Here is an 18,827-nt window from a genome sequence, read left to right on the forward strand (position 1 = left end):
AAACTGAAGAGATCGTGCGGAGGCTGTATAGTCACAGTAGACCACTGAAACATCAATCAAGCAAAAACCACATATTAGTACTGTTACAGTAGCTAAGGGGAGAAGGCCATAGGATTGTAAAGGGTTGCCTGATTTGGGGAATTTTTCTTTGAACAAGGTACAAGGGGGTCTTACTTGACGAACTGTCGGATTAGAACTAAAGGTGGTTCGGCGTGCTCCGTCGGTTTCGGTAGGTATTCTCGGAGGGGGGGGGGGGGGGATGGTAGGGGACTAAATATGTACTTCATTTACAAAAATAACACCTCTTCCGTGGCACTCTGAGGAAATGATCCCATAATAGAAGCGGCATACCTAGTTTGAATTGTCATGCTCAATTTTTCAATAGAATAAGACTTGTTTATTTTCTTTTCATACTTCGTATTTAGGCTGTCTCCATAGTGCTTGTTTCCATCTTCTATATTATTGCGCGAATGGCACTGAAAAGTTCCTCTACTCCAGCAGTAAATGCCTAGGGTACTAATAGTATTGAGCTGAAACAATTAAAAATTCCTTATTCGGGCCCTGAAGCCCGCGCTGTACCATATGACAAAACAAGGATCATATCATTTCGATATCATGAACGTGCAATAGCTGCAGCAAATCATTGGAGAAATCAGGTATAGCTGGACAAGTTACGGAAAGTAAGTAAGAAGTACCCTACCCCGATACCTACCTTAGCGCTGATCTCTTTCCACGGCAACAGATTGGAATGATGCTCGAACGGACCGGCAAACACAATGGGGGGATTCGAACTCCAGGTCCAAGTACTATTTTTACTGAATACTAACTGCTATTTAGATTAGATTAGGGTTATAAATAAAATAAGGTGAAATCCAGGCTGTGGAGCACTCAATTGAATGTTCCATTACTATTATTTGTTTAAATCACTCAATCTCAATTTCAAGTACACTGTGGAAACTTCACAGATTTCCGCTGTTCCCAGTCACAATAAAAAACATGTGTAAGTAAATCTCTGACATCTCAAGATCATCTGTTTATAATTGCGATTTGCGAAAATAAAAATCTATGAAAAACCGATTTAATTAGAACAACACTGTGTTTAGCCCTGTATTTCGAGGATGTATTGATTGAAATATGAACCTAATACATACCTACAGGATGTCTCACACAAGTTCTAGTAGATACTCGCTTTACTTTTGAACAGCTGGGAAATTTTCAATTCTCATTGTTCCATGGATAGGAAACAGCCTATAATCGTTTGGTGGTGTAAGGATCAGTGTTCGAACCCTGTAAGTGGTATTTCTTGGATAAAAATCGTCGTTTCTCGAGAAACTTAAACGAGTACAACTATTTTTAAAATCTATGAGAACAACATTTTCATCTTTAAAACCAATGTCAAATTCCATGTGGATTCTACCACAACTAAACGATTGGTGAAATTCCTAGTCTTTTAAAATTTAAAGGAGTAGGTACCTACTAGAACAGGGTGTCTACCAAAATGGAAAAATAAAATTCCCTGACTTTTCCCGGTTTTCCAGTCCAATTTTTCAAAATTTCCAGTCTACTGGTACATATTAGAGTCTCAAGCTATGTCCACACAAAGTCGACCATCGATCGATCGCTAATCGACCATGTGAAGAGGTGAATCATATGTTGTCGAGGCAGTGTACGGTTTCAGTCGACGTCGACTATGTGTGGATACAGCTTTAGACTATAGAACCTCTGATCACATAGGTTAAGCTACATCGAGGAGGGCGGATAAAAACATGGATCCGACATACACCGCATATAACTACCTGCTATAAATGACAACCCTGAACCAATTTCCTTGAATGAAACCACCAAGTAAACAAACACATTACACTCGTATTATAATCAGCACTGCCTGTACTGCCCCTGTTGCAATCACAAACACTGCTATTCATAATCACAAGTCAAGATAACACAACACCCGCCTGGCATTAAAACATGGTTCAGCCATTAGCGAGCCGTGCAGGAGGTCCTGGGTTCGATTCGTCGTGTTGACCTAATACCACCTGAATGGGAAGTATTGTGTGGCAACGACCTTTTTTATGAAGAGGTTTGATAGAGGGAACTGTACGAGTCACTCCTAAGGTCTTATCTTATAGTTCGAAAAGCGAATAGAGAAGGAAGACAGGATAGGAGAAAGCCAGCCGTTCCGAGAACGAACCTTATCTGTTTAGGATAAATTCCGAGCGCGGGAATCGAACCCGCCACCTAGCGCTTACAAGGTAGACGCGCTACCAAACCAGGCTTTTTTGGACAAACCTAAAAGAACGAGTTTGGTTGAAGTTTCAGTCCATATCGATCGACTTGGGTCGAGTTGTAGACGCATCTTTGAAAGCCAGCCGATCCGAGAACGAACCTTATCTGAATTAGGATAAATTCCGAGCGCGGGAATCGAACCCGCCACCTAGCGCCTACAAGGTAGACGCGCTACCAACCAAACTAGGTTGGCTTTTTTGGACAAACCTAAAAGAACGAGTTTGGTTGAAGTTTCAGTCCATATCGATCGACTTGGGTCGAGTTGTAGACGCATCTTTAGAGTTGCAACTAACAACGCAGTATCGTAAGGCCTACGTGCGAAAAAACTGCATAGGAGAACATTTTGTTCACATGATTATTATACTTTATCTACGCTGTGTTCTTGAGAAAAAGTCGTAAAACTGTTTGATAGCCAGCCTATACTTGGACATAAGCAGTCTGGCTCCGATGAAAATTTTTTCTCTATAATATTCATAACCTATAACAGGGCGAAGTCATATATTATAGGGTGCCCAAAAGTTCAAGTACTATACTTGGACGGGTGATTTATTGGATTGAAAAATGATTTTTTGGCTTTATACGTCTTTAGGAAGAGGGGTGCCAAAAAGTTCAAGGGTGACTTATTGATTTGAAAAATGATTTTTTGGCTTTATACGTCTTTAGTAAGAGGAGTCCACGAAAGATCTCAATTTGAGATTTCGAGCTACAAGGCATTCTGGATTTGACACTTGGTCATTTATGAGGCTATTCCTGAAAGAGCAGAATTTGTCTGAGCATACCTTGAAAAAGAGCACACAAAAAATGTCTTACAAATAAATTTTGACAATGACGAGTTTTGTGGAAAAAGTCAAGATAGTTCCATTTTTCAGATGTAACTTAGAACCCCTGTAATTCAAATTGTGAGGACACCCATTCATACAGGAAACTCCTCATTTCAAGCCTACAAACTACCCCTTCAAGTTCATTTCCCCTATTGATTTTAATTTGTTTTACCAAGTGTTGTGTATACCCTTAAAAGTTCTAACTTTTTAATATAGAATAATAGAGTTATTGATAGCACGGCCGTATTTAGGCCCCCTACCTTCAGGCTTTACTATGGGGTGGACTCCGAAATTTTTCAACATCAACCCTCGGTAGGTCACTGTCTGGACTCTTGCTCCCTCTCCCTCAATGAAATCCTGGATACGGACTTGATTGATATTGTTAGTATTATAATAATTAGAGCCACTATTATTAAAACATACATGATACTTGATACATGATAATAATTTCATAATATAGCGTCGGGATTGCACGAGTTTGGATATTATTATTGTTTACGTCTGAGTGTAATGAAATGCATCGCATATTCCAGAATGATGAATTCGCATTATCAATTATCATACACTTTACCACCATCATACCGGATGGGATCCTAAAAACCTAAAATAAAACTCGCTTTTTCTGTCAGTTAGTCACAACAATAAATGAATTTTATTTATTTACACTCTAAGGAAACGAATAAATGCCGAAAACCATATGTAAGCAATATAGGTATTTACTATGTATATGTAGGTACTTTTTCAAAGAGGTTTGATAGAGGGAACTGTAATTGCTAAGGTCTTATCGTCCCGAAATCGAAGAGAAAAAGAAAACAGGATAGGAGAAAGCCAGCCGTTCCGAGAACGAACATTATCCCATCAGGATAAAATCCGCCCCGGGCGGGAATCGAACCTTAGGAAGAGGAGTCCGCGAAAGATCTCAATTTGAGATCTTGTAGCTCAACTACAAGGCATTCTGGATTTGACCCTTGGTCAATTATGAGGCTATTCCTGAAAGAGCAGAATTTGTCTAAGCATACCTTGAAAAAGAGCACACAAAAAAGGCCTACAAATAAATTTTGACAATGACGACTTTTGTGGAAAAAGTCAAGATAGTTCCATTTTTTAGAAATAAATTAGATTAGAACCCCTGTAATTCAAATTGTGAGGACATACAGGAAACTCCTCATTTCAAGCCTACAAACTACCCCTTCAAGTTCAGTAGGTTAACTTTTTGTTCACCCTGTCTGGTAAGTGCACTTTGTGTACATTGAGTCTTGTTTATGCAAACCAATCATATTTGTCCTTACGTCTCAAACAATATTCATTATGACGGAAGGAACTCCGGGCTTGTTTAAAAGGAAACATATGTGAGGATAAGATTTAGATGGGGCATTAGGAGTTATCAGTGCTTACAAAGTCCATTACTGACCAAGTACTAACAGTGTCAAAAGAATTTCCGGTGAAGAAACAACATGGCCCAACAACCACTTTCAGCAAAAAGTCGTGCTGATGGTTTTCCTGAAATTCACCGGATTTTTTCTTTTAAATTTTACATAGATAGCAAACCTACAAAAAATAAAATTGTAGCCCAATTTCCAAGGAATTTCGTCAAACTGTTTTCAGTTTGAACATGGGAAAATCTCTTTTCGTAAGAAATGGTCAATATCCCCTGTTGTTTGGTAAGCGACGACAGGTCAAATGTGATTCATAAATAAAACCTTTATTCATGAAAATGTGAATGAATAATACCTCACATAAATATAACAGAGAGGTAAACATATTTTACACTGATCTCCTGTGATGTGATGTCCCCAAAACGACTGCCCGATGAAAAACAACTTGACGTCAGCTCCTATAGCACCAATAGCCTGCACCTGAGTCAATGAGTCTACTACTGTGCTTACTCTCCCAATATTATGTCGTATCACATTTCACATTACTTGAGTACCTAGATTGATTGACATCATCCAATACTTCCTTCACACGCGCTGTGCAACTCATTTCCACATCAACTAACTTATCAACAACTATCAATATCAACAATATTGAAATCTACATCAACTAACTTATCAACAACTATCAATATCAACAATATTGAAATCAACATCAACTAACTTAATAATCATATTGGAACCAAACCATTCCTCCTACGAACTAGCATGAAAACCAATAGTATGACCTGTGACCAAATTCCAGGAATTCTCACAGGTCAGTGGTTCTCAGCCCAGGTGCTGCTGTGCTGCGGATTACTGCAGTACCACCGAGGCCACTATGACCATGGGCTAACCTCTAGGGGTGCCGAGAGGCGAAACATGTTGAGAACCACTCCATATCATAGCGCAATGAGTCCACAGGTTTTAAATTTCAATAGAAATCATTGGGGAAAAATAACACCTAGATTGCATTTTCTTTGTATTAAAAAAAAAAAATCCACATGCATAGTCATTTGATAAACAAAATGTTGAGGCCTTGGATAGGCGATTGAATGACTTGTGAGTAGAAATATTGTAATCTCTCCGTCCAGTAAACAAAAATGACGCGATGAAAATGAAAATAATACGATATTATAGACGAAATTCGACGTAAAGTTACTAGAAACACTACCACAGGGAAAGTCAAAGGAGTATTTAAAATCTCAGTATTTTCGGCCAGAGATCACAGATAGAACATAATATTTTGTAAAATGGGGCACAACCAAATGACAATTTTTTTCGAGATAGAGTCCTATTCCGATGTAAAAGTACCCAAAAAGTGCATTGGCGCAATCAAAAACATCCAAAACGGTCCCTAAATCCCCTAAAATGTCGCAAAAAAAAAATAACGTTGAAACAGCCATGGTTTACACATGAACTGACGTCATCACAAACTGACACATGAACTGACGTCATCACGAAAAAATGGCTGCCCGCGAAAATTATAGGGGCTCAACCAAATGACAATTTTTTTCGAGATAGAGTCCTATTCCGATGTAAAAGTACCCAAAAAGTGCATTGGCGCACTCAAAAACATCCAAAACGGTCCCTAAATCCCCTAAAATGTCGCAAAAAAAATAACGTTGAAACAGCCATGGTTTACACATGAACTGACGTCATCACGAACTGACACATGAACTGACGTCATCACAAAAAAATGCGTGCCCGCGAAAATTATAGGGGCTCAACCAAATGACAATTTTTTTCGAGATAGAGTCCTATTCCGATGAAAAAGTACCCAAAAAGTGCATTGGCGCACTCAAAAACATCCAAAACGGTCCCTAAATCCCCTAAAATGTCGCAAAAAAAATAACGTTGAAACAGCCATGGTTTACACATGAACTGACGTCATCACGAACTGACACATGAACTGACGTCATCACAAAAAAAATGGCTGCCCGCGAAAATTATAGGGGCTCAACAAAATGACAATTTTTTTCGAGATAGAGTCCTATTCCGATGAAAAAGTACCCAAAAAGTGCATTGGTCAAAAGAGGAATATAAAGAACCAAATGGAAATGGGCTGAAAAAAAGAGTTGGCAATTCCGGAGTATAAGATGGAAGGTTTAGGTTTGGTTTCACGTTACACATATCTACATGTATTTGGTTGTACATAGTTACAATGCATCGTTTATCTAGAAATACATATGATACTTAATAAAGAACAATAAAAGATTGAGAGCAAAGATTTAGCTGACATAGAAAAACAGAACTACTGAGGTAATGACGGAAGAGTATAGGTAAACTAGGAACTATATGATAGACCAAAGAATGGCAGGATATTGGGAAGACAAAAGAGGAATATAAAGAACCAAATGGAAATGGGCTGAAAAAAGAGTTGGCGATTCCGGAGTATAAGATGGAAGGTTTAGGTTTGGTTTCACGTTAAACATATCTACATGCATTTGGTTGTACATAGTTACAATGCATCGTTTATCTAGAAATACATATGATACTTAATAAAAAAACAATAAAAGATTGAGAGCAAAGATTTAGCTGACATAGAAAAAACAGAACTATTGAGGTAATGACGGAAGAGTATAGGTAAACTAGGAACTATATGATAGACCAAAGAATGGCAGGATATTGCCATTTTAGACAGCCACACTTAATTCATTATTAAGGTAAAAAGACTGACTGAAGAATATAAACAAACTAGGAACTCAAACAAGGACTTGACAATTTTGAGGCACATGAAGGTAGGCATCGTTGTACATAAAGAACAATAAAAGATTGAGAACAAAGATTTAGCTAGCATAGAAAAACAGAACTACTGAGGTAATGACGGAAGAGTATAGGTAAACTAGGAACTATATGATAGACCAAAGAATGGCAGGATATTGTCATTTTAGACAGCCATACTTAATTCATAAAAAATAAGGTAAAAAGACTGACTGAAGAATATAAACAAACTAGGAACTCAAACAAGGACTTGACAATTTTGAGGCACATGAAGGTAGGCATCTCCAGAAATACAAGAGAAGGAAACCAAAGATAAGAGATACTTAGGTGGGTAGGGTAGGTAATGAGTACATAGGTAGGTAAGACCAAAGACATAGATATCGAACAAACACTAACAAACAGACCCAGCTATCAGTTCAGGTAAGAACTGACGGATAAACATAGACACAACTAGACTAGGCTGTGAGTTGGTATCAATCTTGCACGTCCGAAGATATGACCTTGACATTCTAAAACCACAACACACAGACTCTAAACTGAAGAACCAAGTCTTACTTCAGGAAACCAAACCAAGAAGAATACTTTGTCCGAATTTTCAGACTCTAAACTGAAGAACCAAGTCTTACATCAGGAAACCAAACCAAGAAGAATACTTTGTCCGAATTTTCTAACCAGGTCGTTAGGAAATTTAAGCAACCAGAACTTGGTCGGAAATCATATTTCTGCTCTAAAGTACCAAGGAAGTTAAAAAAATCTAGCAGAATTGCAGAAGAATTTTTTTTTTCCTTCATGTTCTTTTTTATAGGGGTTTGTTTAACATTACTCACTGAGTCACTGTATAACTGCGAAGATTTATAAGTTTATAGTGATTGGAGTTTTAACTGTTTTAAGCTCCATTCAGCGCTAAGCTATTTACCTACTCCTCATCAAGAGCAGCTAGTTGAGGATAACAAAATCATAAAGTACCTCGGTATAACAATAGGCAACTAACGCAAAGGCCGAGCTACTACGGAAAAACCCCACACAGGTCACTCGTAACTCGTAATAACAAAAAACATCAAAGGTAATTAATTACATATGTATAACAATCACATAAAATACTATACGCGTAAAAATAACATTAAATAGTAGAGTATGGCAAAGTCCACACCACATTAAATCAATTTACTACAGGGAGTTCACGGGAAAAGTTCAATGCGTCTGACATCAATGACCAACAGGTCATTCTGTATAATGAAATGAATACCGCCACAATCAATAAGGAACTGCAGGGATCAGCAGAAATAAAAAAAAAACGAGACCTAGCTTCACCTCCTGGGTGGGTCGTGGAACGGAGCAACACTAGGTCTTTCTGATAACATGCAATAATAATATTAGGTAGTATGCATTGACACATAATGCTTTTTCACAATAATGGATTATTATTAACATTAAATTTGAATTTATTGAAAGAGTATCAATGGAATCATCGAGAAATGTACGGAAGAAGAGGGACACTCCAGCCAACACATCAGAAGTACCACAACACTGACACATGATAAACAATCAAACATTCAGCAAGAAAACATGAAATATTATTTCCTTCATTAACTCCCAAGATATGGATAGTTCGTCGGATCGAAATATAGTTGGAAGAGTGCCATTTCCATAACATTCATTCTGTGTCGAGTGCTAATGGTAACTTTTTGTGGTCAGCACAATAGGTATCTATGTTCACATAATACATAAATGGAGTAAGGTGTAAGGCTGCTCCTATATTGGAAGCGGAATTATGGAGGACAAGAATCGACCATATCGGATCTGGCCTGCACCGCGTTCCGTAAAAAAATCACAGTCTACATTTTACACATCCCAATGATCCCAAAGATAGGACAAAATAGTCCAGAAGAAAAGTATATATTCCACGTAAATCCAGATGCTGTGCCGTCAAAATGTTACCAAATGTAAAGTGCATACCTATTGGTAAAGTTCCCAAGTTCCTTTCACGAACTCAGTCCAGATGTTCAGGCTTTCAATTTTTTTTAGCGTCCGGAAGTCAAGATTAGGTACGATTTTCAAACCGCCTCATCGACACGCTGCAAGCGCGCTGGCTGAGTGCATTAATGGTTTTAATCCACAGAGTGCGTGCATTAATGATCCTAATTCGATAGATAGGCAATAATCCAAACAAAACGGTAAAACCTACATGTGTTATTCATACAACGGTATTCACTGATACTGATACAGACAAGTTTACTAGACATAACAGTTGTTCCTTCATCTTTCATAACATCAAATGACCACTGATCCAAACAAAACGGTAAAACCTACATGTGTTACTCATATACAACGGTATTCACTGATACTGATACAGACAAGTTTACTAGACATAACAGTTGTTCCTTCATCTTTCATAACATCAAATGACCACTTAGGGAAACGTGAACACAAGTTCAAACTATTCAAGGTAATGCTGAGCTACTGACACATAAATCTAAACAAGGAACTAGAACTAGAAGACAAAAGAGGAATATACAGAACCAAATGGAAATGGGCTGAAAAAAGAGTTGGCAATTCCGGAGTATAAGATGGAAGGTTTAGGTTTGGTTTCACATTACACATATCTACATATATTTGGTTGTACATAGTCATATATATACTAGTAAATCTGTTCTAGAACAGGTAACATCGTAACTTCAACTGTTTTCTTGATTTAGGTTCCTCTTCTCCATCTCTCAATAAATGCAAATAATTATCGGAATAATTATTTATAAAAGAATCTTCACAAATTAAAATATAAATTTTAAAAAGACAATGAGATTCGAATTGGCCATGCTTCGGGATGAACTAGCGGGATTCCGGAGCGAAGCGACGGAATTCAGCTAGTAAATGAATAAATGCCGAAAACCATAGGTAAGCAATATAGATATTTACTATGTATACTTTTGGTATCCAGATAGATGACCATCTGGGCAATCGCGTGCTGTTGGCTTTTCTCGATTCTCGGCCCCAGCACTCATGTTGGGTGAGATTAATGTGAGGAGTTGAGGAGGCTGGTCGTTTGTCACCAAGTGTGGTGTGTAAAGCCAACTTCTTTAGATTAAAACATTGCCATTTGTTTTGACAGGATATACCTATCCTTGCCCTGGTGCATTCGACGGCATAACTACATAATACCCTTATAAATACAGTGAGCTAAGATCTGAAGGTCTACAACTGGGATGTATTCGGTATTCCGGCTAATGAAAACAATTAGAATTAGACCACCAAAGTCTAGTTTTACGTCTAAACTCTAAACTCAAGTCTTTGTTCTCCGATGCAGACATAATACACCACACGCATAATTTAAATCACTCTACAGTGCCTATAATTGCTAGAGTAAACATTATTAATTTTTCATTTATGCAGAAACAATACATAATGACAATAATGGGCGAGTACAGAAGAAGGTACTTAAGTAACATTCATGCACGCATGTTAAAATAACTAGTGTGTGATTGATAGGTGTAAGGTGCTAGAATTTTTGCTACAGGTGTGATAGGGATAGCTGTATAGTGTATTCTATAGGGATGTTTTCAACACTAGGGTATGTATGAGAAGAAGTAAATTAGTAACCTAGTAATAGTACTAACCATTGATGGTGTGTCTTCAATGAAATTAAGCAACGTTGCACGTGGTTGGTATCTGGATGGGTGACCATCTGGATAATCGCGTGCTGTTGGCTTTTCTCGGCCCCAGCACTCATGTTGGGTGAGATTAATGTGAGGAGGCTGCTGGTCGTTTGTCACCAAGTGGTGTGTAAAGCCAACTGCTTTAGATTAGAACATTGCCATTTGTTTCCAATAGCCTGCACCTGAGTCAATGAGTCTACTGTGCTTACTCTCCCAATATTATGTCGTATCACATTTCACATTACTCGAGTACCTAGATTAATTGACATCCTCCAATACTTCCTTCACACGCGCTGTGCAACTCATTTCCACATCAACTAACTTATCAACAACTATCAATATCAACAACATTGAAATCAACATCAACTAACTTGACAATCATATTGGAACCAAACCATTCCTCCTACGAACTAGCAACTAGCAACTAGCATAAAAACCAATAGTATGACCTGTGACCAAATTCCAGGAATTCTCACAGGCCAGTGGTTCTCAGCCCAGGTGCTGCTGTGCTGCGGATTACTGCAGTACCACCGAGGCCACTATGACCATGGGCTAACCTCTAGGGGTGCCGAGAGGCGAAACATGTTGAGAACCACTCCATATCATAGCGCAATGAGTCCACAGGTTTTAAATTTCAATAGAAATCATTGGGGAAAAATAACACCTAGATTGCATTTTCTTTGTATTAAAAAAAAAAAATCCACATGCATAGTCATTTGATAAGCAAAATGTTGAGGCCTTGGATCTTGGATTGGCGATTGAATGACTTGTGAGTAGAAATATTGTAATCTCTCCGTCCAGTAAACAAAAATGACGCGATGAAAATGAAAATAATACGATATTATAGACGAAATTCGACGTAAAGTTACTAGAAACACTACCACAGGGAAAGTCAAAGGAGTATTTAAAATCTCAGTATTTTCGGCCAGAGATCACAGATAGAACATAATATTTTGTAAAATGGGGCACAACCAAATGACAATTTTTTTCGAGATAGAGTCCTATTCCGATGTAAAAGTACCCAAAAAGTGCATTGGCGCAATCAAAAACATCCAAAACGGTCCCTAAATCCCCTAAAATGTCGCAAAAAAAAAATAACGTTGAAACAGCCATGGTTTACACATGAACTGACGTCATCACAAACTGACACATGAACTGACGTCATCACGAAAAAATGGCTGCCCGCGAAAATTATAGGGGCTCAACCAAATGACAATTTTTTTCAAGATAGAGTCCTATTCCGATGTAAAAGTACCCAAAAAGTACATTGGCGCACTCAAAAACATCCAAAACGGTACCTAAATCCCCTAAAATGTCGCTAAAAGGTCACAAAAAAAATAACGTTGAAACAGCCATGGTTTACACATGAACAACCTGACGGCGAGGACTTCCCTAACATAATGTGATCATGTCGGTAGAGTATAGGTTCTTTTTCTCTTTTCAATATTAAACTCAATGTAACCTTAGGGTAGTTCCCTCATATTTATTACTACAGTCTCGTTATTTTGGGACACCTACGTTAGAGATGATCATTTTATTTTAGTCTCTTCATATGGTACCTCCTTGTTTAGTGTTTATTTATTTTGGGGATTATTACTTGACACTCTTCATTCTTATTCTGGGTACCATAAAATTTTATTTAGTAGTCTGAAAGCGCTTATTTTACTATGCTTTCTCATAAATTGTCGGGTTGCTTCCCATCACCTGATTTTGATTACTATTGATTTTCTCCTTAGCTCATCATAACTCAGCTAGACACTTTGGTATTATTGTAAGGTATTGTATTGCTGAGTAAGTATTTGTTTGCGGTGATCCCGTAGAGCTGATTGTTATGGCTATTGTATTATCTACATTATGTACACCATTGATTTTTGTGCAGTGTTGCCCCGTTATCCAAATTTCAAACGCTTATTAATCGCAGATTTGGTGGGTTACGCGTTTGAGGTATTTGTATCTTGCTTTCTTTGATACCGTTTTATTGTGAGCATTTTACTGTGTGAGTTTTATTTTCTTTCCTTCCAGGTGTAATTACGCGGACTGTTATTCAAGTCGAGGACCATTTGCAACTTAACTCGACATTTTCTCACACTGGTCAATCGAACGACTTCTAACGACATGGAATTTTTGAGATTTGTTGTCGAGGGGACGCTCTCGACACAAAGTCTCTACTCACGTCGTTCTCCTGTATTCAGCGATATCCTCAAATTTACAACGATAACCTACCGTTATTATGTGCTTACGTTGGATTTAAATTGTATTTATTTTGCATAGCTCTCGCCCTTAGCTCCCTTTATTGCCTACTTATTTGGTTTCTCCCACTTTGTGCTTTGAGCCTGATCAACTCAATATCGCAACCTGGGTTAAATCGTTTTCCTTTTCCGAGTTTACATCCGGACCTATTGTAGATACTAACTCTTGTCTCGTTGTACTAGACATTTATTTGTATTATTGGGTACCAGTCAAGTACTCAAGTAAGCAGTGAAGTAAAGTATTCACTCAAAGCAAACAACTTCTTCAACATTTACTCAAGAAGCAAGCAGCTTTCCTCAAACATTAACGGAAACAAGCAACTTTCTTCAAATATTCACTCAAAGCAAGCAACTTTGCTCAAACACTCACTCAAAAGCAAACAACATTCTTCAAACATCCACTCAAAGCAAACACCTTTCTTCAAACATTCACTCAAGGCAAACAGCTTTCCACAATCCTTCACTCAAGGCATTTGCTTTCTTCGTTAGTTAAGAAGGAAATCGGGGATGCTATAAGGTTAAACATAAATGAAAGGAATGGGAAACAGTAAGTTTATAAGTCACTTCCTTGAATGGAAAATTCGTGCTTTCCGAAAGAGTTATGATAGGGAACTTTTTTTGTGCAATGGAGCTTTTAAAAGTTTTTTATCTAGTCCTTGGCCTTGGCATAGTTGAAGGCACGCGACTTCTTGGAACAAATGAGTAATGTTAGGTATTGCACTCTTTTTATACTTAGAGGTGATAAACCTTCGAGACGCGTGACCAATTAAGTTATGCCTTTGTATTTGATAACATTGCAAATTGCAATACCAGGAACTAGAATCAGTGAAGAACTCGTGGTATCGGCAGCGTTTGTCCTTATGACTGTTTACATCTTTCGACTCAACATGGCTCATATATAAAAAAAATGGACTCAATATGGTTCCTATAACAAAGCATTTCGAATTTCACAAAAGAAATAAAGATTTTTCAAAGAAAACCCTTGTAAACCCCCTACAATAATACAATACTTGTGACGTCAAAATTTTGCAAAATGTGGAAAACTCTTGAGAACTTTTAGGAACGCAGCTCAGCTGTATAACTATCCCAGAATTCGAGTGTACTCCATTTCCACAAGGGCTCAGTTACTAGAGTTGTTTTACAACAGTAGGTACCTTGATACTCCTGCGAATTCCTAGGTAGGTACCCCGTACAACTCTATTGGGAAAAAGCTCTACAGCTCAGCTTGGACGAAGTCGAAAATGCCAAAGTTCCGGGAATTCCCGGAATTTGAGCCCGTTTCATTCTCCGGCGAAACATTTCACTAATCGTTATTTCCGTTGTGCTAATCGTTTTTTCAGCAGGGTGATGTTGCGAGAACAAAAGTTCACCCCCATTACTTAACTAGGTCAGGGCGAGGTCTCCACTTAACACAAACACGAACACCTCATGTATTTCAACCTATTTCAACCCTTAACCCAATACCGATGCTTTAGTACCGCCCACTTTTAGGTTTTAGCCTCGTCATGAGAACACTACTGGACAAAAGTGACTGTGAAATCCGAGCCTGATTCACATATTATGTCTGGAAAAGTGAAAACCTTTTGTCTTTTGATAATTGAAAAAGCTTTTCAAGACAAATCTGGACATCAATAAAGCGTTTGACCTTGTAGTTTTCTTTGTTCGAAAATAGAAAACTTCAATCACGAAATCTTTCTGACGTGTACACAACACTCATGATACATGATAATAATTTCATAATAAAACGTCGGGATTGCACGAGTTTGGATATCATTATTGTTTACGTCTGAGTGTAATGAAATGCATCGCATATTCCAGAATGATGAATTCGCATTATCATACACTTTACCACCATCATACCGGATGGGATCCTAAAATAAAACTCGCTTTTTCTGTCAGTTAGTCACAACAATCTTATATTATAAGAACAAGATCCATTCACTCATTCACATTTCACACACTGATCGCTCTATCTCGAGAACCACAACACCTAGAAAGCTGAAATTCGGTAGGCATATTCCTTTTATGGTCTAGGTGTGCAATAAGAAAGGATTTTGCGAAAATCTAAACCGATCCTGAGATATGATCAATTTTTGATCGCTAAAATATCCATAAGAAATACACAGAGTGCAGAGACTGCGGGAGAGAAAACTTTTCCTCGCTCGCCTAATATTGAGTTTCGTTTATGTTTTTAGTTTGATAAATACAAGTGCGGCCATGCCTTTTCCACAAGTTTGGCCATGCCTCAAGTTCGGCCATGCCTTTTCCACAAGTTTGGCCATGCCTCAAGTTCGGCCATGCCTTTTCCACAAGTTTGGCCATGCCTCAAGTTCGGCCATGCCTTTTCCACAAGTTTGGCCATGCCTCAAGTTCGGCCATGCCTTTTCCACAAGTTTGGCCATGCCTCAAGTTCGGCCATGCCTTTTCCACAAGTTTGGCCATGCCTCGGGACTATAGCTACCTGAAGGTACGGACATCTACTACTTTAGTACTTTACTAGGATAATAGAGTTATTGATAGCACGGCCGTATTCAGGCCCCCTACCCTTCAGGCTTTACTATGGTGCGGACTCCGAAATTTTTCAACATCCACCCCCGGTAGGTCACTGTCTGGACTCTTGCTCCCTCTCCCTCAATAAAATCCTGGATACGGACTTGATTGATATTATTAGTATTATAATAATTAGAGTCACTATTATTAAAACATATACATGATACATGATAATAATTTCATAATATAGCGTCGGGATTGCACGAGTTTGGATATTATTGTTTACGTCTGAGTGTAATGAAATGAATCGCATATTCCAGAATGATGAATTCGCATTATCATACATCATACCGGATGGGATCCTAAAATAAAACTCGCTTTTTCTGTCAGTTAGTCACAACAATAATTGAATATATGTAAATGCCGAAAACCATAGGTAAGCAATATAGATATTTACTATGTATACTTTTGGTATCCAGATAGATGACCATCTGGATAATCGCGTGCTGTTGGCTTTTCTCGGCCCCAGCACTCATGTTGGGTGAGATTAATGTGAGGAGGCTGCTGGTCGTAGCCCGATGTATTTTTTCCCTATACGTTGTCATGTTTGTCTCGAGCTGTGTTACTTGATAGAAGGTGCGCATGATAAAAAGGTTAATATCTTGTGTCCATTTCATGCGCACTCTTCCGCGAACAAAATCGCGAAATCCGCGAACATAATCGCGAAATCCGCGAACATAATCGGCAAATCCGCGAACATAATCGCAAAATCCGCGACCGTCCGCGAACATAATCGCGAAATCCGCGAACATAATCGCCAAATCCGCGAACATAATCGCCAAATCCGCGAACATAATCGCAAAATCACATAGGTACGATATGTACATAGGTACGATAGGTGATAGGTAAATACCTATTATTAAAAACAGATAAACAAAATATATCCGCGAACATAATCGGCAAATCCGCGAACATAATCGCCAAATCCGCGAACATAATCGCGAAATCACATAGGTACGACTATGTACTCAAAGCAAACACCTTTCTTCAAACATTCACTCAAGGCAAACAGCTTTCCACAATCCTTCACTCAAGGCATTTGCTTTCTTCGTTAGTTAAGAAGGAAATCGGGGATGCTATAAGGTTAAAACATAAATGAAAGGAATGGGAAACAGTTTATAAGTCACTTCCTTGAATGGAAAATTCGTGCTTTCCGAAAGAGTTATGATAGGGAATATTCTTCAAACATCCACTCAAGGCAAACACCTTTCTTCAAACATTCACTCAAGGCAAACAGCTTTCCACAATCCTTCACTCAAGGCATTTGCTTTCTTCGTTAGTTAAGACAAGCAGCTTTCCTCAAACATTAACGGAAACAAGCAACTTTCTTCAAATATTCACTCAAAGCAAGCAACTTTGCTCAAACACTCACTCAAAAGCAAACAACATTCTTCAAACATCCACTCAAAGCAAACACCTTTCTTCAAACATTCACTCAAGGCAAACAGCTTTCCACAATCCTTCACTCAAGGCATTTGCTTTCTTCGTTAGTTAAGAAGGAAATCGGGGATGCTATAAGGTTAAACATAAATGAAAGGAATGGGAAACAGTTTATAAGTCACTTCCTTGAATGGAAAATTCGTGCTTTCCGAAAGAGTTATGATAGGGAACTTTTTTTGTGCAATGGAGCTTTTAAAAGTTTTTTTTTATCTAGTCCCTGGCCTTGACATAGTTGAAGGCACGCGACTTCTTGGAACAAATGAGTAATATTAGGTATTGCACTCTTTTTATACTTAGAGGTTATACTTTATACTTAGAGGTTATACTTACTTTTTATACTTAGAGGTTTATCACTTTATCTTCGATGAGACGCGCGAAAGTTTATAAGTCACTTCCTTGAATGGAAAATTCGTGCTTTCCTAAAGAGTTATGATAGGGAACTTTTTTTTGTGCAATGGAGCTTTTAAAAGTTTTTTATCTAGTCCTTGGCCTTGGCATAGTTGAAGGCACGCGACTTCTTGGAACAAATGAGTAATATTAGGTATTGCACTCTTTTTATACTTAGAGGTTTATCACTTTATCTTCGATGAGACGCGCGACCAAGTTATGCCTTTGTATTTGATATTGATAACATTGCAATACCAGGAACTAGAATCAGTGAAGAACTCTTGGTATCGGCAGAGTTTGTCCTTGTGACTGTTCACATCTTTCGACTCAACATGGCTCATAAAAAAAAGGACTCAATATGGTTCCTACAACAAAGCATTTCGCATTAAAGATTTTTCAAATAAAAACCTTGTAAACCCCCTACAATAATACAATACTTGTAACGTCAAAATTTTGCAAAATGTGGAAAACTCTTGAGAACTTTTAGGAACGCAGCTCAGCTGTATAACTATCCCTGACAGCTTTCCCAGAATTCGAGTGTACTCTCCATTTCCACAAGGGCTCAGTTACTACAGTTGTTTTACAACAGCTCAGGTTGGACGAAGTCGAAAATGCCAAAGTTCCGGGAATTCCCGGAATTTGAGCTCGTTTCATTCTCCGGCAAACGAAACATTTCACTACCTAATCGTTATTTCCGTTGTGCTAATCGTTTTTTTCAGCAGGGTGATGTTGCGAGAACAAAAGTTCACCCCCATTACTTAACTAGGTCAGGGCGAGGTCTCCACTTAACACAAACACGAACACCTCATGTATTTCAACCCTTAACCCAATACCGATGCTTTAGTACCGCCCACTTTTAGGTTTTAGCCTCGTCATGAGAACACTACTGGACAAAAGTGACTGTGAAATCCGAGCCTGATTCACATATTATGTCTGGAAAAGTGAAAACCTTTTGTCTTTTGATAATTGAAAAAGCTTTTCAAGACAAATCTGGACATCAATAAAGCGTTTGACCTTGTAGTTTTCTTTGTTCGAAAATAGAAAACTTCAATCACGAAATCTTTCTGACGTGTACACAACACTGACCTTTGTTCAATTTCAAGTTTGTCTCGGGCTTTCGAAAGATAACCACTGATTAATTGATAAATGACCTTCGAGATGAGGCGTATGACAAGGTTAAGCTTTTTCTCCCGTGACTGCGTTAAATTTTGTCCTCTGTTGAGTCTAATTATCTCGCTGCTCGCTATCTTTATAGACCTACAGATAACTTTATAGACTTACTGATAAGGATATGGTGATGCCATAGTC

General features: G+C 38.2%; 1 protein-coding gene across 1 annotated transcript in view; it reads right to left on the minus strand.

Moving 5' to 3' along the window:
• The window catches only part of LOC103504946 (probable cysteine desulfurase), a 37,985-nt gene that overhangs the window by 13,847 nt on the left and 5,311 nt on the right, over positions 1–18,827 (minus strand). The window contains exon 2 of the mRNA XM_026820375.1: positions 713–826. Coding sequence (XP_026676176.1) covers positions 713–826 — 114 coding nt within the window. The remainder of the gene's footprint in view (positions 1–712; positions 827–18,827) is intronic.

The sequence above is a fragment of the Diaphorina citri genome, unplaced genomic scaffold, assembly GCF_000475195.1.
Source record: "Diaphorina citri unplaced genomic scaffold, Diaci psyllid genome assembly version 1.1 scaffold142, whole genome shotgun sequence".
NCBI classification, from domain to species: domain Eukaryota; kingdom Metazoa; phylum Arthropoda; class Insecta; order Hemiptera; family Psyllidae; genus Diaphorina; species Diaphorina citri.